This window comes from Cyprinodon tularosa, unplaced genomic scaffold, assembly GCF_016077235.1.
Source record: "Cyprinodon tularosa strain WSP-4 unplaced genomic scaffold, ASM1607723v1 ctg1661, whole genome shotgun sequence".
Lineage (NCBI taxonomy): Eukaryota > Metazoa > Chordata > Actinopteri > Cyprinodontiformes > Cyprinodontidae > Cyprinodon > Cyprinodon tularosa.
Window position 1 is genome coordinate 9,988 of NW_024038495.1, and position 22,416 is coordinate 32,403.

A 22,416-nucleotide genomic window follows, 5' to 3' on the forward strand; every position below is an offset into this window, starting at 1 on the left:
AGACATTTTTCTTTCGTTGTTTCTTTCCTTGCACAGGTAAACAGCACATTTCTTCTTCTACGCTTGCATTACTGGCAGAGCAGACGCTGACTTCCGGTTTGGTCTGCCGGCTTCCGTAGAATCGTGAGCGCGCATGGGGGCGCTATTAGGAAATCCTATACACTACTGTTTAGGCTCTAAAAACGTTCTAAATGACTTCGTTTCGAGTAAATTCTGGATGCTACCCACTCAGGACACTTGGATTACATTGGACGAGCAGTATGGAGGAATATTGACACGTTTTTGTGGACTTTTGTGGACTTTTCTGTCTCGGGCGCCATAGACCTCCATTATTTGAATGTCAGCAGACAGCAAGAAGCCTCCCAGATCTCCAGATGCATTTGAGATATCAAAAAAGTACTCCAGAGTTTTGTTCAGCATGGGGGTGAGTAGAAAATGAAGGCTAATCATGTTTTGGGTGTACTATTCCTTTAAAAAGAGGATCCAAACAGTTTTTAAATTTAATTTAAGGAGTGAACAGAGAAGAGAGTTTCAGAGACTGACTTAGGAGAGAGGTTTATTGCTTTGCTTTTAAGAAGAGAAAAGGTAAGAAACCGAATCATATCTCTTAAATTCAACTAGATGTCCTTTATTAATTTTAGGTAAATACTTTTTTTGATAGTCACTGGCTTGAATTGCCACAAATTTCAGTGTATTATTATTTATTTCTTTTAATGTTTATAAAGTTTCTATCCTTAGTTTCACTTTCATTTTTGAGTAGCTCGTCTGAGAAAGTACACACCCGGTGAAACCGGTGTCTAATAGGCCAATCATAAATTGAAGCTGTGATTTAATGTTATTATTATTATTATTATTGTTATTATTATTATTATTATTATTATTATTTTTTTTTTTTTTTTTTTTTTTTACAACTTTCCAAATTCCCAAAAAAGAAAAAGACAATAGGCCTAACAAACTTTACTTGTATTTCAAGGTAAAGCTTAAAGTCTCATTAAGAATATTAATTTATAATCCTGTATCTTACTCTATTCATTAACTGATCACTACATTACACAGGTTCACTAGATGTTTTGCTCTTCAACTTTTTTTAAAGTAGAAACTCAAAGTAACATGTTCTAGCTGTCAGAAGATTAAAAAGAATGCCATACCTTGCATACAAAAATGACTGCATTTTTTTCTTTTCTTCATAAAAGTTTAAGACTTATCTATATGTTGACCAGAAAATGTTACATAACCTGCTGTTTAACTGTTCTTTTCATAGCACAAAATGTTAACATCTCACAGCTTATCCTTCATTCCATCTCTTCATGTTTGCTGTGGAATTTCTAAAGAGAGTATAGCGTGCCAACAAGTCAGACATACATTTTGCTTACATTTAGAACAGCAGCCACCAGCAAAAGTTTATAGAAAAAGTGTCACACAATGTCAACCTTAGAAAAGTGTAAAAAAAAAAAAAAGTTAAAATAACAAAATAAAAAAAAAATAATAAAGTGAGAATTTTTGCTTCATTTTCAGGTCAACAAGGTAGCGATCTAAGCATGTTCACAAGTTTGTCTGAGGTAAGTTGAAAATTTTAAATAAACTGTATTTGTCTTCAGAAACAATGGCAAATTCCATTAAGAAATAGGTAATTACAATTTTACATGTTATAAAACTGTAACACATCTATTTAATGTCAAAGATTTACTAAGTAAATATTTTGGCTAAACAAAGACATAACAGTGACCGTTTTCCAGCTTGTAAGGCTTTAGGAGCAAGGGTGATTCAGAAAACACAGCAAGCAAAATGAATCATGGTAATATGAAATATAATTTAAACATACTGTAGAAAATCTAAAAAGCAATAAAATAAACATTCAAAACAGTAAAAATGTTAATAAACTAAAAAGAAAACAGCGTATACTATGCACATATTATGCTCTACATAACAATAGTATGTTATGTAAAAAGCCATTTTACATATAACATAGTGTAATATGTATGTGATTTCTTATTGGATACTAGAGAGGCTAAGCCTCCTCTGTAATTTTCCTAAAATAATGGTTCAAATATGGATGGTTAAACTTCTTAAAAGTTGTCTTTAAACTGAATTTAATGTGGCTAAAATGTGCAAAATTTCATGAATATTTTGCACATTAATCAGCTGTCTAGCCCGCTCTCTCCCTTTTGCTCTGGAGCAGGACTACGCTGCCTGTCAGTCTCTATGCAAAATTTCCACTAAGGTTTGAGCCTCTGTTCTTTGAAGCAACAAGTTATAAATAATATGTTTCATAACATGGAAAACCCCATCACTTCCTGTTGGGCTTCTTATGTAATCTATAGAGCAGGGGTAGCTGCTTGATGCTGATTGGCAGAACACACTGACAGATTTTTGAGTGACAGTGGCTAGACAAAGGGAAGAATTTTCTCATGACTCATGAAAAGAAAAAAAAATATTATTCAAACAAAAGAACAGTCGTCTTGCTCTAACCTCTTGCCATTTTGTATTTTTCTAAGCACTTCACAGCAGCTATAATCACCCATTAAACAGACAACATTCAAAATAAATGACAAAATCCAACTGTGATTGCACCATTTTAATCTTGTTAATGTTTCGTTAGTTTCTTTATGTTTGGGTTTGATTAGCCAGTAGCTGCAACTGTAGGATACACATCTTAAAGCATGCTTGTTGTGGTGTTTTCTGACTTTGATTAAGGAAGCCTCTGCTTAGAATTAAGAAGATTTCACATGTCCATATTCCTATTTTTCCTGGTTATCATTTGTATAATTTTGATTATGAAGAATGTATTTCAGATATCATAAATACACATTCAGTCAAGCTTATACTTGTAAATGTCAAAACAGCCACTATAAATGTCTAAAATCAGAAAAAAAAACAGTTTTTGTTACAAATTTTCAATTTAGAAAACATGTTATCACATTTCCATCTACGAATGTCATTTTGACTGGGGATAACGCTATTCTAGTGATCTAAAAATAGAAAAACAGAGAGGAGAGGCCTTTTGATAAATGTAAAAATGGCCTGCCATACTGTACAAGACTACATGTAAACTTTTGTATTAACTTCAGCAGCAATCTTCTCCTTCACCATCTTCCTTTCCTTTGCAGCTGTGGCTCTGTCTCTCTGTCTTTTAAACACATTCTCCATTTTTACTAAAATTTCTGCATTAAAATCTCTAGTTCCAGTGGGGGGAAATCGGCACTTTCTGTTGCCTTTCGTCACATCTTCTCTTCTGAGTGGACCTACTTAGAGATAGTTAAATTAACTCACAGCAGTTTTATGAAACTGAAAACTCAGTTTCCAAACTTTTGCTAGATCAATTCAGAGCAAAGGATTTCAGTTTGTTTTAACTAGGGCTGGGCGATATAGAAAAAAAGCTTATCGATAAAAAAAATGCATATTGATCGATATCGATAATTATTGAAAAGATTTGAAACCATATTTTATGAGCAGCTCTGCCTGGACTTTTTATAATATTGCTAAATGATTTCATTTTAATAAAAAACACAAACACAGACTTCGAATTAAATCTTTATTTAACCAACTTTTTTAACCATAACAGAATTGTTTTAAAGACAAATAACTTAAGAGACCTGAGTTATGTTATTAAATACTGACAAAGAATAAACTAAACTAACCAGAAAAGTGACCAAAATAAATATAACAAATAAATAAATGCCCCGCCGCCCCCGTTTCCTGCTTTAACCTGAGTTATTACTTTGAAGTTTCTGGCCCCTCAGCATTTTTATCTCAATTGTTAGAACTACGTGGGAAACTGCCCAGAACTGAAAATATATATATATTTTCCGAAGATTCCTCGGAGGAGAGCCGCACCGGGGCCTACACAGCTCGTACTCCTGCGGGTGTGAGCGGCTGAGATGATAAAAAAAAAAGTTGGTTTCGTTATCAGACTGGTTTTCACTGGTTCCCGACACATTTTCCAGATGACTGTGGTTTGTTTTTGGTCCGACTTGCCATGACCGAAATACTGCCAGACTGCCGAACTACAAAAACCTTTCTTTGAAACATTTTCCTCCGCCTCTCCTTGCTGCACATCTTCATGTGCTCTGTGTTGTGGTTTGAGAGGGCGGCGCTTTGTGACGGCCTGCCTGGGTCCGCGATTGTGATTGGTTGGGAGGAAGCAATGACTAGCATAAACCTACATGCTAGGCTACAATGAGAAGGAAGGAAAACTACGTTTCTTTTTTATCGACCCTCTTTTTTTCTATTGCGCCACACGTCTATCGATCGATATATATCGTTATTGAATTATCGCCCAGCCCTAGTTTTAACCTGCTTGTTTAAACAGACCCCAGTGATTTCTGAGCTGGATCACAAGAGCATCTCTTACAGAAAAGAACTGAAATCATCGCTGGCATTAGCGCTGCTGTTGAAATGTCGATCAAGGCCAAAAAAATTGGGCTGTGGTCAAGTTTCATGCTACGTTCACAGTGGATGCGATTTGAGTAGCAGAAGCAACCAGTTTACATGCAAAGTCTATGGTTGACCTGCATCAAGGCGCATCCAAAGGCCTTGCAGTGTGTGTCAAATAGCAGGAGCAGTGCATCAGCAGCTCAAGTAGCACCTCATGAGCATCGAGGCACGAGACGTGCTTCACAAGCAACAGATACTGAAGCACTATGATAACTCCTCTGACACAGTTTATTAATGCCTAAATTAACTTAAAGGTATAGGGGAGGATCCCTGTATACACTCCTGAGAGAGAACACCTATTAAATGTGTAAGAGAACCCAGCCCATTTCTCCTTGTGCATGCTCTGTTTAGGTGTTGCTTTTTGCATAGCTCATACAAGCTTACTTTTTAAAAGAAGAAAGGCGAGCTTTAATGGCTTAAACTGTAGCTGACCACATATATACACATGGAAATGCGCATGCACAGAAGACGGATGGCCTTATGTAAACATATCACCAGAATGGTTGACAATTGGGAGGACCACTTAGTTTGTTGATCCACCCAGAAAAAGAGCATCCTCCACTATACCTTTAAATGTTGTCAAATCCTCTCGACAAAATATGTTCACTTTTATTAGCCTGGTACCTGCGGTTTGTACTGTATACCACAAAAAACTGACATCTACTTCCAGCTGCCACGAACAGTAGGGGAATAATCCCCAAGGGGGCGACTGGGCCTGAGGCAGCTGTTGCTGGCTGCTGTTGTGGGTGAGTCTGTGCACCTCCAGCAGCGAAATAACATTTTAAGGCAGGATTGTAATCTTGATGCACTGACTGGTCTGACATTGTTTTGAGATGTACTCTCTCACTTAAGATATATTAAAACTACTTTTTACCCACATATCACAGCAAATATAGCAAAGCCACTGCCATTGAACACAGGAGCAGCAAAAGCATCAGACTTTCGAGATGCTTTAAACACCTCAAAAGCATCTTTGATGCTTCTAAAAAACTTCCTTAATGTATGTAGGCAAAAATTTAGCAGCATACGCTTTTTTGCTACTAAAATCATGTTTGGTTTGAATGTAGCATCAGGTGCTAAGCTCATTATCATTCCACAGACCAAACTACCTTCAAAGAGCTTAATTTAAGGAGCTAAGGCACATCTGCCTAACTGTGCCAAGAACCTGACTGAAAAAATTTTATTGTATGATCTGATGAACTGTAAAGTGTCTTGAGTTGAATTGGCGCTATATAAATAAACTGAATTTAATTTAATTGAACCACTATAGAGATGAGTTATTCACTAGTTATTAGTATTCATTAGTTTTTCATAACCTGCTGACTTCATAAAAGCTGGGAGATACAATTCTAATTCAAAAGAGTGATACTGTAGTCAGTGAAAAATACCCCGAGCCGAACATACAGTTACATTCAGTGCAACTTTCTACGTATCCCCTGAACTGCTTATTATGCAAGAAGCCTCACGGAAGTTGCAAGGAACAACAGTGTATTAATTGCAGAGGTACATGAACTATTTGGGCAAGTGGCGACCCTTTTCAGGATGCTTTTGATGGTCCCTGTTTCATCCTCTGAGGCAGTGAGAATTTTAGTGCAATCCACAGGCTCGAATTTGGGTCCTTTCAACAATGACGCAGAACTTATCATATTGGCGTCTGTCATGTTCATTAGGATGAACGAGTTACTAGACAAAAAGTCAATTTGAAGCAACTTGTGGCTTCAAATGAAGCCACAAGTTTATTTTTATTAATTTTTGTTAGCATAACTGTTGCACATATCTACTTCTAGTTTTTTGAGAAGAGCAAATCTTTATGTAATGTATTACAATTCATTTTTTTTATTTATAATAAAACATGATAATTGTTTTTTCACATTACTCATATTTCTTTATAAAAGAAAGGTGATCTCAAAAGAACCAGTTCATCTGCCAGCAGAGATGGGAAGTAACGAAGTACAAATACTTCGTTACTGTACTCAAGTAGATTTTTCTGATATTTTTACTTTACTTTACTACTTATTTTTATGGCGACTTTTTACTTCTACTCCTTACATTTTTACACAAATATCTGTACTTTCTACTCCTTACATTTTAAAAAATTGGCTCGTTACTTTAGTTTTGAATCATTTCAATGGAGTTACCGTTATTATTTTTCACGTCATCAATACCAAATTCAATCTAATTGGATGGGAATCTACGTTGCATTAGATGCACCACTACAAGATGAATCGACAGATTCGGCGGTATTCATTCGCGGCAAATCATTGCAGCTTGGTGGCGGTGGCGTTAGCATAGTAGTATGGACGATGAGATGATTGAAAATGAACACAACAGAGATCTAGTCCTATTGGCAGACATCCATTTAAAATGTAGGCAACGGCATGAAAAAAGTGGTTTATACTTTTCTTTTATACTTTAAGTAAATTTACAAGCCTGTACTTTGTTACTTTTACTTGAGTAAAGAGGTTTAATCAGTACTTCCACTTTTACCAGAGTATTTTTTAACACAAGTATCTGTACTTTTACTCAAGTACGGAAAGTGAGTACTTTTGCCATCTCTGTCTGCCAGTCAATCTAAATATATGTATTTTTGATCAATAAAACATGTTGGACCTTTTTGGGATGTGTAAGATTTCCAATATGTCCCCCCAGTATTGAACCCATCTCTACATTAATACAAATAAGTCACAATAACCTTTCAGACAAAATTTGCAAGTTTTCAAAACAAAAACAATGCTTCATTTGGCTACTGTATAAAGCCCCGAACTCACTTTTATAACTTTTTCTGGAATTCTCCTACCTTTTTTCCCCTACTTTTGTATCCCCCAGAAAGTTGTTTTCCTTTTGAAGCAGGCTTATACAAATATGCTTCATGTTCTCGTGCAGCAAACAAGATTTTTTAGTACAGTAGTAACTTGCAAAGTTAAAACTGCATGTTGAGACGCAAATGGCATGTACTTATATAGCGCCTTTATTCAAGTCAGGAGACTTGACCAAAGTGCTTTACACTACATGCATTCACCCATTTATGCACACACTCACGGTGGCAAGCTACATTGTAGCCACAGCTACCCTGGGGCTCACTAACAGAAGTAGGGCTGCCATACACTGGCACATCCGGGACCACCATGTCTTGCCCAAGGACACAACGACACTGAAAGTCGGAGTCGGGGCTTGAACCGTCAACCCTTCGATTTTAGGGCAAACTCCTACATCCAACGCCACTGTCGCCCCACTTTCAGCTAGATGACTTAAACTACACACTAGACTCACCACAATTGTGTTACATTTCTGTGAGTTTATCTTGTTCCTCTGATTTGACCTCTCTGTCTCTCTTCACATCCCAACATGTTTTCTTTTGTAAGCGGACAGCACATTCTTTGAGTTTGCAGAGGAGTAATATCAGACCCAGTCAGATGTTCATTAGAGTTTTCACTTGCAGGAAGAAACGGTTGCTGATTGTGTTGCTTTTAGCGTACGGGGCTGTAGCCCATAGCTGAGCGGAGTAGTAAGAACAATCTTTGACCAGGGTGAGATGGGTCTGCAGGAGTTTTTTTTTTCCTGCCAGTTTCCTGGCTCTCAAAATTTATTAATTTTTATTGAAGGAATTGGTGCAAAAAGTACATCCTCTGCTAGGCCATTTTGTTGATGCTGTCAGTGTGGGGCTCCCATATCAGGTGCAGGATATAGTGATGTCCAAAATATGTAAGATATAATTACATTAGAAAAAGGGCTGTTGAGTATGGTGATAGGGGGTATAGTCACTTTTTATTTTTATATGTGAAATAAAATGAAATTAAGGTTTCACAATTTCCAAGCTGGGCTTAATATATTCCCAACTAGTCTAGAAATACATTACTGTTAGGTTAATTGGCTTCTCGAAATTATCCTTAGGTGTGAGTGTGTGTGTGTGTGTGTGTGTGTGTATGGTTGTTTGTCCTGTTTGTCTCTGTGTAGCCCTGAGATGAACTTGTCACCTGTCCAGGGTGTACCCCGCCTCTCGCCAATAGAAAGCTGGATATAGGCAACAGCACCCCTCGCGACCCCCGCTTGGGATAAAGCGTGTGAGAAGATGGATGGATGGATAGTCTAGAATATTATTATCTAGGTTTAAAAGAGTATGGCAACTGTATATTTTTAACTGGGTTAAAGACGTCTGACATAGCTTGATGCGTCTATGACAATGAATGACCAGCCGAAACCTGCTATTTAATGCTACCCCCTGCCTATCTATAGCTTATGCAGGTTTTTGCTATGCTAACACCTAATTCCGGCCTGTCTGTGCTAACAGACAGCAGAAGAAGTAGGCAATCCAGTGAGCCATCAGCCTAGGCATGGTGGTCACCAGCCTCTACATAGCTAATACAAGTGGGTTTCCTCCCTCTCCAACATCAGATTAGTAGCCGATCTTGGAGATGAACAGCCTTGTGCTGTTCTGCACAAGGCTGTTCATGTAGTTAAAAATGTTCCTAGTTGCATTCTGTGGGAAATTCTTTCCACTCGGATGCCAGGCTGAGGTAGCCTGATAAACCAGACTAAATGTGAGATTAAATGTGAAATTTAGTCTGGCCCCGATGATTGAGACATCGGAAGATTGTTGATGAGAACAACCCATTGTCTTTTAAACCACTGTCTGTGCCTATTGGCCAATCCTCTGACCAATGAGCACAACTGGCTGCACGACAGAAAGCTGGCTGGAGAGTGTAAACAAACAGCCTGTCAATAAAACGGCGAATACGTCCTTCTTAAAAATGTTTGAGTTTAGAGCCTCTTCCTGCTCACGTTTCAACGAAAACCCCAAGTCTAATCTTCCTTGTTATGCTTTCTCCAGCATCGTGCAGGTTTGTCATCATGCCCTCAAAACCCGGCTAGCTTTGCATCCAGACATTCTGGCCCACCAGTTCTAGGGCCTGGGGCATTGATTGAGGCCAGACCAAACTCGCAGGTAAAAATGATTTTGGCAGCTGGCAAGTAAATAGCATATCACAGGAGTCCCTGTAAAGTAATCATGAGGAGTTTGTATTTCAGATGGATGTTTCTGGCCAAGAAGCAAAGAGTGAGCCATCTGCTGGAGCTGTTGTTCGAGTAGAGATTGGTTTAGGAACCATTGAGAATGAGCAGGTGAAAAACTCTGCATGTCAAAGCTGTATAAACAAACAACCGTATAATTATTTCAAAATCTTTCAGATGTGTTAGTTTAAATATGATATAATTTATTCTCTTCCAAATTTAGCAAACAAAAATGTATTTCTTTAATATTTCTTTTTTGTCTCTAGGTGGATGCCATTGTATCACCGATGGTTGGCCATGATCCTGCCTCTACTCGCATTGGAAAAATTTTAAACAATGTCACTGGTGGTCAGTTGGAAGTTAAGTTTTCCCAGGAAGCAGGAGAAGCAACTCTTCCAAGTGAAACAGTTGTGGTTGAAGGGTTACCTGGTCTTAAATGTAAAGCAGTCATTTTCCTCAACTTACTCTGCTGGGATGATAACCAAAATGGATCAGCAGTCCAGGTAGAATATGTTTAAAATTTTTCTTCACCCAAATTTAGACTTTACTTCAACTTCTTCTTAACTGAAAACCTCCTTTGCTTCTGACAGGCACTTAGACAGGGAATCAAAAGGATTTTTGCTATATGTAATATCAGAGGCTACAGTTCAGTCACTCTTCCAGTGCTTGGAACTGGTGTTTTATTGTGTTTTCCACCCAAAATTACTTCCTTAATTCTTCTGGAGGAAGTTGGTATATATGGACAAAACCAAATCAGCAGATCAGGCTTCCTTGTTCGAGTCATTATTCACCCAAAGGACAAAGAATCAAGTCAGGTTAGAGATATATTACTACTTTTGTTTTAAATTGAATGTTTACACCACATTTAGTTTTTATAAGTGTAATAATGGTTTTTGCTTTTCCTTTACAGGCATTTTGGTCTGCTCAGGGGATATTGCTTCAAAGAGGGTTCATTAGGGGGGCCACATGCCGAAGGCATGGCCCACCTACTACTATCTCACATATTTATTCCGCGTATTATACTAGCTTATAGTTCTCCTCGCCACCAAAACTTCGGCACCTAACTAGTCCCGCACGGTTTGGCGGATCGGGCCCAAAGTTGGCACACGCGTCGGGACCAATGGTGCGATGCGTGCTTGTATAAAACTTTCTCATTAGTCCGAAGGTTCGCGAATTATTAGCGAAAACGTCGCAAAAAAAATCCCATAGGAAATGAATGGGGAGAGGGAAAAAAAAGCATAAAAAACAGCACTTCACTGTGTCGGCATACATTCATGTAGAAAAACAGTTTAAAGCTCAGTTTGTAGATAAATCCTTCGTCTATTTAAAACTGAAGACGGCATGTTGATAACTGCTACGGTTTTTGTATAATCAGACCTCAAGCGCCACAAAGTTTTAGCAAAATCCACCCTTCTAGAGTGGAGAGACTGAAAAGCTAGAGTGTGAGGCAGCCGTTTTTTTAAGACCAAAAAACATTTTAAACTCGCCCTCACGGCCACATATTTATAGCTAGAGTCACCATTTTTGGTCAGTTTGTAGACTGAAATCTCTGGACCCACACAATGTCTTCGGAATTACGGTAGGATTAATACTTTTCCTTAAAAACCCTCCAGACCGACCTAAAATCGATCAAAATCAGAGCCGTTTTTCATTGGTTTTGGAGCAGCAGTGGGGAGAAAAACGAATGACATTATGTGTTTTCAACTCGTCATAAATATTTTTCTGAAAGACACACATACACCAAAGTTGGCATAGTTGGAGTCGAAGGATGGCTGACGGTCACGGTGAAAGAATCTTTTGAATAACTCATACGGTTTTTGCTCAGCAGTCGTTTGTTCGGAGGACATTTTAAGCACCAGAAAGCTGGGTGACAGTGAGCTGCTGTAGCTAGCTCAGTTAGAAGCTAAGGACTGAGGACCCGTTTTTTCTTATTCTTTCTCTTCCCATTCAGGTTGTAGATGACCTACAGCCATGAAAGTTACTCCAATTGAAGACAAGATATAGCTGTCGCTTAGATAAAAAGAATTTTTCAGATATCATTTATGGTTTTTACTCAGCAGTCGTTTGTTCGGAGGGGTGCTTTAGCAGCAAAAAGATGAGAGAGGAGCTGCTGCAGTTAAACCAATGGTAGGAGCAGGTGGGACCCACCATTTTGTTTGTGCTTCGTTTTGGGTTGTGAAAGACCTACAGACATGAAGGTTACCCCAGTCTGAGACAAAGGATAGATGTTTCTTTCACTGAAAGAATTTTTCAAATACCTTTTACGGTTTTTGCTCAGCAGTCGTTTGTTTGGAGGGTAAGCACCTGGAAGCTAGCTGACAGTTAGCTTCTGCAGCAGCCTGCTAGTGTGCAGCTGCTGACATCTTAGTGTGAGGCGGCCGTTTTTTTAAGATAAAAGATTTTGTTCTTGCCTCACGGCCACATATTTGGAGCTACAGTCACCATTTTTGGTCAGTTTGTAGGCTGAAACCTCTGGACTCACACAATGTCTTCGGAATTACGGTAGGATTAATACTTTTCCTTAAAAACCCTCCAGACCTACCTAAAGTCGATGAAAATCAGAGCCGTTTTTCATTGGTTTTGGAGCAGCAGTGGGGAGAAAAACGAATGACATTATGTGTTTTCAACTCGTCATAAATATTGTTCAGAAAGACACACATACACCAAAGTTGGCATAGTTGGAGTCGAAGGATTGCTGACGCTCACGGTGAAGAAATTTTTTGAATAACTCATACGGTTTTTGCTAAGCAGTCGTTTGTTCGGAGCTGTTGCTCCCATTCAAAAAAGCCTGAGAGCTAAGGAACGATAGTGCTGCGCTTTTCTCTCTGTCACTGACAGGCTCGTTAAGCGTTGTCAAGGTAACCGTGCTTCAAAGAGATTTTACCTCTGCTGTTTTAAACAGCACATATTAATCTAATGGAGGGTGAAAGCACTGATTTAACATTGGGAAATGGATACTATATGACTGCTGTCCATGACACTTCCCTTGCCACTCAACACTGATAGACTTTCAAAATAAGACTCCAGGGACCCTACAAAATAAAAGCCTCTATATTTTTTACATATATTTATTGCCCTATATGGCTCAACATTATGACCCAAACTCAACCCCATTTTAGAGAATAGACTCTAGGAGACTGTTTAAAACACAACCTAAGGCAAATTTCAAAATAAAAGCCTCCCATTTCATCTTCATCTACTGCCCTAATAACATGGAAAAAGAGTGATTTAACGATTGGAAAGTCATCAACTATCATTGCTGGGTCTGAACATTTTCTCTAAACACAACTCTGTTGGACTTTCAAAATAAGACTACAGGGACCCTACAAAATAAAAGCCTCTAGATTATACTAATGCAATAATTGATGCAAATGGCTCAACATTATGACCCAAACTCTTCCAGGTTGTTTTTATTAGACTCTAGTGACCTTTTCAAAACACACCCCAGAGCAAATTTCACAATAAAAGTCTCCCATTTACTCTGTAATACAGCAGCTATTCACCTAATAACATGGAAAACCAGTGATTTAACATTTGGAAATGGATTCTATATCACTGCTGGGCATGACCCATCTTTTGATGCACATCCATGATAGACTTTCAAAATAACACTACAGGGACTCTACAGAATAAAAGCCTCTTCCTTATACACACTCATACATTCTGGCATATTGCTCATAGCCATTGGTGATTTCATCACTGCAATGGCTCTTAGAAGGCGGGCGAAGCCCGCCATTGGTGATTTCATCACTGCAATGGCTCTTAGCAGGCGGGCAGAGCCCGCCATTGGTGATTTTTTTCATCGCTGCAAGGGCTCCTAGCAGGCGGGCGGAGCCCGCCAACTGCGCTTTACCCACTGCGGTTCAATATGGACAACCCATATTACCCTTGTGCATCATATGCTGTGCACGTCTATTTCCCAGATTTCAGCACAAGTGGCACACAGCTCTCTTTGCCCATGACCTAGCCCTCTTTCCTTCCCTCAGCAGCCCTCAAAGGCGTAAGCAGTTGGTCTGGGGAGCCCCAATGTCACTTGCCAGGGCCGTATTGGCCCAGTTACCCAGACGGGCAGTAGGTGGCCCCCCTCAAAATTTCTTTAGAAATTTTCTAGTTAACAATATTATTCCGGATCAAGGTACTTTTACCAAACCTCATCTATGCAGGGCTTTATTTGACCAATAATGGTGAAATGATGACAATGCATGCATGCACTCTTTTCAAAACAAGTTAGGATTAATTACCTTCTCTCCTTTTCTGTATATTTTTCAAAAAAAAAAAAGAAAAAAAAAAGATGCAGTGGGGAGTGTGTGTGTGTGTGTTTGTGAATTGCTTCAAAGCAGCTCATCAATTGGCTTCAATGAAGGCAAATCATTTTCAAAGGCTGACAAAATTATGTAGTGATGAATGTTGTGGTCGAAAAATGTTTTACTATCATATCCCTTCTAATTATGACTCTAATATTGATTTATGAGTGCTCATTTTTCTTATAAAAGGAATATATTTACTCAGCCTTCCCAAACTTACAAGGCTATGAAGTGTCTAAGGGATTGTGGACTGTTTTTGACGAGAGGCCATACCCCCTTAGACCCAAGTTTCTTTCAACATTACGCTATTTTCTTCAACTGTCTTTAACTTGTTTCTTTTAAATGAATGAGACAAACCTTCACAGCTTTTTGCAGGCTTTAAGTAGTTAGTGAAATCTAAAATTTGTGTTGAATAAGACTTAGACATCTCTTATCCTCATACAAATAGTTTTCCTTTGCAACTGTGTTTGTAGATTCCATAAAGGATATTATAAATAGTTTTATTTTTTATGTTAACTATGTCTCATCTTAGAGCACTCTCCTGGTTGTGTGGCTATATTGTAATGACATTCAGTAAGTGTTTTTTTTTTTTTTTATGTGATTGGACTTGAACTGGCCTATGTCCGGTAAACTAGAGATGCTTTTTTAACTGCATCTTAACTGAGGGAGACTCTCTTATGCCTTAAGATGTGCTTTAAGAACTTAGATCTATCTAAGTAAAGGGTTTTTTTTTCTGGTGTTTCTATAAAATTTGTCCTAGCAGAATTGTGAAGTGGTAACCTTTAAAGTGTTACAACCGTAAATTATATTCTTCAGTTTGTAAGCTTGTGATTTCCCTCTTCCAAACAGGTTGGTAACTTTCAGCTTTCTGGCTTTATTAGTGGCACCCTGTTGTGAAACCAATAGTTTGCAGGAGTCAAAACCCAATCAAATTTAAAATAAATTTTGGTCTTACCTACAATTCTTACTTGGGTAGTGATCTATTTGTATTGTATTTAACATACATATGACTAAAAGCACTAGAAACTACAGACACTGGCATGGAAGCAGAACAATTCACACTTTTCATATAAAAAAAAAAAAATTACATTTACACCATCAACATACAGTGAGTGTACAATGGAGTATTAGGGCCAGGCTAGAGATGTGTTTTTTTTTTTTTCGTTTCTTTTTAATTCGAGAATAAAGTCACAATATTATGATAAGCCAGTCATAATGGATTTAAATTTTTCAGCTTTGGATTTAAACATAAATATTACATTGCGGGAATAGTTGCAACGAGAAAGTAATAAAATTATGAGAATAAAGATGTAAACTGTTTCCTTGCGATGTACTGGCGACCCGTCCAGGGTGTAGCTTGCTTCTTGCCCTTAGATAGCTGGAGATAGGCACCAGCACTGTCACCGCCCGATCCCTCAAGAAGCAAGATCCATCCAGCACCATCAGCTCATTTGCACATGCGCATCCAAATATACATCTGGGCAGTGTTGGGCAAGCTACTTGTCCATTGTAGTGAGCTAAGCTATCAGTTACTCAGCAATAAATTAAGCTTCACTACACAAAAGCTACCACCTAAAGAATTATAGCAAGCTAAGTTACACTAATGTGTTAAAAGTAGCTTAACTACATCAGAAGCTACTTAACGTTGTACCAACCTAATGTCAATTCAAAATGAGTCTGATGCACTGGTTAAAATATTTATTAAAGATCAGCCAATGACATATCACAGTGTAAACATTGCTTTATGATCAGCATATTAAAATAAAAACTAAAGTAATTACTAGTAGACAAACTAGTAAACAATCTGCTGTTATTAGAACCAAATTAAAGTTACTGTGTAGTGTTCTACACATGGAGACATGGCTATGAGTTTGCATTCAATGGACATCTCTAGGGAAAACGAAACCCTACAAAAGACCTCAATTAAACAGTTGATTCAAGTAACAAACAAAACTGTTTACAAAAGAAGGTGAAAAAATAAAGAAGCTAATTAAGAGATACATATATATATATATATATATGTCTCACCATATAATTTAATTTCTACCTACATATTTATTCATTGTATTTTTGGAGGCAATAATTAAATGCTTATTTATTTATTTATTGAGCATTTATTTATTTATGTATTTATTTTATATACGGTAGAGCTGTTCCTCCATAAAAAATGTTATCTGTGCAAAGCCTAAAAACAGATTTATGTAAACATCCTGTCAGGTAAACTAGGCCATGAAAATACAATATCGAAGTTTCACTACTGCTCTCTAATTACAGTATCTTAGTGGCACATAGATATGAGAGAGAATTATCCTGCCATAATGCAAGAGCACATAACTTCAATCAGAGAAAAGAATTTCATCTTCTTGCTCTCAAAACTTATAATGCTCACACTCCAAACATGCGCTCTCTCTCAAATCTTTTCTCTTCTCTCTCAAATCTTTGTTTCTTCTCTCAGATTTAATGCTTCTTGCACAGATATTTTCTCCTCTCGCTTGCTTCCTTCTCTTCGCGCACAAACCGCGCTCTGTTTGAGTCTCAGATATGCTCGCAAACCCGTAGACTCTGCTTGCGGATTTGTTTTGCTCTCTCTCAGACTGCAGTTGGATCGTCGCCTAGCAACCTTTCCAGCCAATAGAACGACAGCCTCGGAAAGGGTGCGCTTGTTTAACCCTACTGAGTGTGCCTGTGCTACTACGCCACTTATAAAGCGTCAGCTGAAACTGCTATTTACAGTAGTTTTGTGGCTGATTGTTGTTTAGAAATAGAAAACCTGGTTTCATTTCTTAGTTATGCCCTGGATTTTGTAGCGTTTGTGGACGCTACGTCGCTACTTGATCGAAACAATAACGTCGCTACAGGAAAGTTACTTGATAAATAAAGCAGCGACGCTACCCTCAAGCTACTGGAAAATGTAGTTAAACTAATAGCTTCGCTACATGTAGCGGCGCTACTGCCCATCACTGCATCTGGGTCACCCTCGATTTTATTTTGTTAAAAACAATGTAAATGACCTTTCCCTCACAATAATAGTAAGTGTATTAAAATATAAGGTGCTTAAGGTTATTAATCTATTTCCTGAGAAAATAAATGCCTTTAAAATCCTTTCTGTTTTATCAGTCATTTCTGTCCAATAATCACTGGAAATGGGATTCTATGCTACTTCCGGGAGCAAAATTTTCGGCTTTGGATTTAAAAATAAATCTAGTCTTTTTGAGTTTTATGTTTTCCTTCTGTGTTAACATTATGGTATATAGTGAATCTAACGAAAGAAATTGCAGATAACATTGCAGATAAAATTTTTGCCGGACTGCTCTGAGCATGTCTGGTGATGACATCAGAGAAGCAGTTTAAACAAGAAAATGTAAAAAGCATCAAAATTGTCTCACAAAAGTCCTTAAACATTTTTTTAAATATTTGTATTTAAATCTATTATCATAATTTCTTTATTTTTGGACACCTGGATGTATATCTGTTTGCGCATGCACATCATACTTCCAGGACGGATTGGGTAGAGACAAAAACCTGTCAGAACTCTGCCAGGCATAGGCGTGACGGAACATGGATGGATGGAAGTTGTAACATTACCAGAATGAAGTCCTTATATTACGAAAATAAAGTTGTATTTTGTGACAACTCTTACAAGAAGCACTTCTAATGAGGAATGTCGCTTTCACAAATAAAGAAATCTTTTTGCACAGCAGCATCAAATTAGGCCGTATGTCAGGTTGCTGATTGGTGGAGCTGGTCGGCCATCATATGCTGGTCGGAGCTCCGAAACGGGTTGTGGTATGATGACTTCATTCTGGTAAATTTAAAACTTTATTCTCATAACTTTATGATTTTATTCCCATAAATGTACCACTTTATCCTCATAACGTTATGATTTTATTCTGTAATATTACAACTTTGTTCTCATAATATTCTCAGAATGTTGCAACTTTATTCTCATATAAAAAAAAAAATCTCTAGCCTGGCAATAGTACTCCGTCGTAGTGAGAATATAGCTGTACAATAAACTAGTATATAATTGATTTTTTTATTCTTTATTTTTATGTAATGGTCTTCCACTTACAGCTGATAAAAACAAAACATATAAGATCAAATTATTACATCAGACAAAAAAAAACAATAATAATATAATATACAACCGATATTTTCATGTGAACTATACTATATCCTGTTGTGATCCTTCTATAGAGAGTTTTGCATTCAATTAATGTTTTCAGTTATACTTTAGAACTACAAATTCTAAAATTCAAAGATATTTTGGAATTTGGAGATGCCGTGTTAAATTAAACCACAAAACCAAGAAGTTAGAAAACCACACCAAACCAGCTGAATTTAGCTAATATTATGTGAAAAACATAAGGAAATTTAAGTCATTTTTTGTTTTTGCTTCCACCTGTGCAGGTTCCTTTTACCAGTGTGTTTCTTTAACTAAAGATGAGATCACAGCCATGATGGGTGGAGTCAAACTTCAGATTCTCTGCGGCGACATCGTAAATGAAAGAACAGACGTTATTGTCAACACAACCAACTTTGAAAACTTATGGTTTGGTAATATTTGAATGCTGGCCAATACACATTGAAAAGTAAAAATGGTTCTAGCGGTGTATTTTAATAACATTTTTATTTGGTCTATTGTTCTCTAAACTCCAAAGGTGTCTCTAAAGCCATTCTGACAGCAGCAGGCCCAGCTGTCCATGCTGAATTGAAACAAGGTAAACCTCATAAACAGAATATCAGGAATATGTATTTATAAGATGTTTATAGCCAAAGCATCTTTGTAATATTTTCTTTCAGTTTTGGTTTTGTATATTAAAAATTTTATAATTTTAAGTGTATAAAAAAGAAAATGCTTTAATGCAGTTGCAGTGCCAAGTTCCAGTTTCATCCTAGTGGGTAAAACAACAAGATAAATTAAAATATCATGAAAATAAAAAGTTTTTTAAAGTCAATTCCTACATTTTAGACACTAAAATTAAAAATACAATTTGTATTCCAAATTTAAATAGAATTTTATATTGGTTGAAACCATAGTAAGGGAATAATATTATACTTGGGTCCATGAGCTTTTCCATGGCTTCTCCATGCTTTCTTTGGCCATTATTCTGGTAGAGGTTTGTCTTGTTGTTATCTATCCAAAGGAGGATTTGTTTCTCAGAACTGTCCTGGCTTTTGTAGAGTTTTTATTTTATTTTTTTGTAATGTCCAATCTAAAATTTCTCTCATGTAAATTTTATTGAGTTTTTTGTTTTGTAAAACATACAACAGATATTTTATGCCACACCGACCTTTACAAATTTACTTTACCGTTAGCCAGTTGAGAAAGGCAGACCATGTACTATCATACTGATACATTTTACCTAGAAGACTGTATGTCACTTTCTCATAAGAAGCCAGTTTAACCATAGTCGTCAGCCATTCATAATAAGGAGGAGGGTTCTTTTTCATCCAGTATCTTAACAGGATCCTTTTTGCTGTGGTCAGAGCCAGAACCAGCCACCTCTTGTCAAAAAGTGAGAAATATGAGTCCGGGAGTTCTGCTGTGGAGCCTAAAACTGCGAGCTTGGCAGTGATATTAAACCTTCTTTCCAGTACTTCAAAAATTACTTCCATAATATTTTTCCACCAATCTTGAAGAGCAGGGCAGGTCCAAAGAATATGTAGAATAGATGCTCCCTCCTTGTTGCACCTCCAGCAGGTGTCTTTGGGAATCAGGTTCCATTTATGAAGTTGCTGAGGGGTTCTGTGCCATCTGTGAATTATTTTTAATTGAATAAACTTGTTACTCATTTCTTTATACATTGTGTTTACATTTTGTAAACATGAGTGCCAATCGTCCTCAGAGATGTCTAAGGCCATTTCTTCAGTCCAGTGTTTTTTAACCTTTGATAATGGATCGCCCATTTGAACAAGTAACATCTTGTATATATTAGAGGTAATACCTTTGCCATTGGCCAGCTTGGAAAGCAAGATTTCTACAGGGCTGCCCGAAGGGCATCTCAGAGGGGTTCCCAGCCATTTAGACAGTGAACTACGTAGTTGGACATATCTCCAAAATTGATTGCGAGGCAAATTATATCTATCAACAACCTCATCGAAGCTCAGATAGTTATTGGTTTTGGCATCAAACAAATGGAATACACAGGAGATTCCCACCTCAAACCACTGTGGCCAGTTGACTGATTTTCCCCCAATAAGAATTTTGTTATTATTCCATAAAGGAGCTAATGATGACTTAATGAAATCCCAGCGACCTGCTCTGTGTAATTTATTCCAAATTAATTTGTCCGCCGTAATAATAGGGTGATCTCTATGAATTTTTGTTTTAACACCTAATAAAGTAGCCCATGGAGATTCACCTCCGTTCGCATCAGACTCCAGCTGAGACCAGGAAGGTTTATCAGAGGAATTGAAAGTGGGTAACCAAACTCTAAGTTGTTTTGCCTGCAAAGCCCAATAATACCATTTAAAATTAGGTAAGGAAAAACCACCCCTGTCAGGGCTCGCTTGTAACTTTTTAAGACTCAGACGGTGATGGGATTTACCCCATAGAAAATCCAATATTAAGGTATTTAGCTCTTTGAAAAAAGAGTCTTGAATATGCAGAGGAATATTACGGAGGAGATAGAAAACAACTGGGGCTGTCATCATCCTAATAGAGTTAATGTTTCCCCACAGGGACAAGTGAATTTTAGACCATCTACCAAAGTCAGTTCTTATTTTTCCAATCAAGGGGCCGGTATTCATTTTAACCATATTGTTATAATCAGAGGTGATCTGTATGCCCAAATATTTAATACTTTTGGGAGACCAACAGAATCTCCAGTTTTTATATAGAGAGGAGGGGCAGTGTCCAGACATGGGCATAGCTTCAGACTTTTCCCAATTTACTTTGTATCCAGACAATAATGTGAAATCTTCAATACAGTCTAATAAAATGGGAACAGATTCTTCAGGTTTAGTTAGAAGGACCAACATATCATCTGCGTACAGAAGAAGCTTGTGATGAATGTTGCCTACGTTAATACCATGTATGGCTGTATGATAGCGAATTTTTTGAGCCAGAGGTTCAATTGCAATCACAAATAAGCCGGGGCTAAGCGGGCAGCCTTGTCTCGTTGACCTTTGTAACGGAAATAGACTAGATATGAGACCTTTAGTTAATACACAAGCAGAGGGCTTATCATATAAGGTTTTTATCCATTTGATGAAATTGCTCCCAAAGCCAAATTTTCCCAGAATCTTAAAAAGGAACTCCCATTCTACACAGTCAAATGCCTTAGCTGCATCCAATGATAAGGCGATAGTTGGTTGTGTTGAGTCATATACATGATATTGTAAATTCACTAGTCTCCTAATATTATCTGAGCCACATCTGTTGGGGATGAATCCGGACTGATCTATATGTATTATGCTACCAATAACCTTTTTTAATCGAGTAGCAAGTACTTTTGCTAGGATCTTCTGGTCACAGTTAAGTAAAGAAATTGGTCGATATCCGTTAGGATCTAGAGCATCTTTACCTTTCTTGTGAATTAATGTTATAAGTGCAGAATGCATTGATTGTGGTAGGGAGCCATTCTGAAAGGCTTCATTATAGATATCTAATAACAAAGGGCTTAGAATATCTTCAAATGATTGGTAGAAGTCCAAGGGAATACCATCTAAACCTGGTGCCTTGTTCAGTGGCATGCTTTTAATGGCTCGAGAGATCTCCTGAATGTTTAAAGGAGCCTCTAAATATTCCCTATCCTGTTCTGTGAGCTGAGGGAGGTTAAGATCTGCAAGAAATATTTAGAATTTTTGGTCATCTAACTTACCTTGGGAACAGTATAAGTTATTATAAAAAGTGCTGAACCTATCATTTATCTGTTGGGACAATCTAAAATTTCTAATAATTAATTTTAGAAGAGGCTTGCATATTGTATTGAATCCTCGATATGTGCCTCTAAGCAGTATTCTTTCAATGGTAGACTTAGATCAGCCTACTCCCTGGAGAGGGTTGTTCTCTTGGTTGCTCTTGTGAACAAGTTTCTCTTCAACATGGAAATTCTGTTATCTTCTTTGGAAATCAAGGACCTTTAGCATTATTAGGAAAACCAGCTTTTTTATTCTACCGTATTTTCACGACTATAAGGCGCACTTAAACATCTTTTTTTTCCCTCAAAATGTGCGGTGCGCCCTATGGTGCGGTGCGCCCTATGTGTGTTGTAACTGCGACTTTTGAGACCACCTCATTGAGGAGATGATGAAAGAAAGGCTGAATGTAAGGAGACCAGGTGTTTTTTTTTTCCACCCCTCACCATTGCTGTTAATATGTAACTCCATGCGTGCCCGTCTCACAGCTGATGTGAAAAACATGGGGAAACAAATTAACGCTGTGCTCGCTGTTCAACCGCTCGACATCGGTGTGAACCGGACCCAGCAGGTGCAGCAGAAGCAGCGAGTTTACATGCAAAGTCAATGGTTGACGCGCATATAGGTGCAGTAAAAGGTCCTGCAGCGCATTTTGGTGCAGCACGTCGGGAGCGTTTAAGCATCTGACGCACCGCCAACGCGCTGCTGCTGCTCAGATGGAAAAATTGAAGTTTTGCTGCTGGACGCGCCGCATCAACCAATCAGAGAAGCTGATCTGGGAGCTGACAGCGAGACAGACACAGCGCTC

At 37.8% G+C, this 22,416-nt stretch overlaps 1 protein-coding gene across 1 annotated transcript; it reads left to right on the forward strand.

Annotated features, from left to right (window-relative positions):
- Positions 1-470: 470 nt before the first annotated feature.
- On the forward strand, positions 471-18,466 carry LOC119780822 (the record flags this gene model as incomplete). Its single annotated transcript, XM_038281021.1, has 10 exons — positions 471-585; positions 1,516-1,559; positions 9,263-9,376; positions 9,460-9,552; positions 9,708-9,944; positions 10,032-10,256; positions 10,352-10,394; positions 13,553-13,576; positions 18,156-18,302; positions 18,407-18,466. Coding segments are annotated over exons 2-10 (964 nt in total), but the record flags the coding sequence as incomplete, so codon positions are not given.
- Between the last annotated feature and the right edge of the window lie 3,950 nt (positions 18,467-22,416).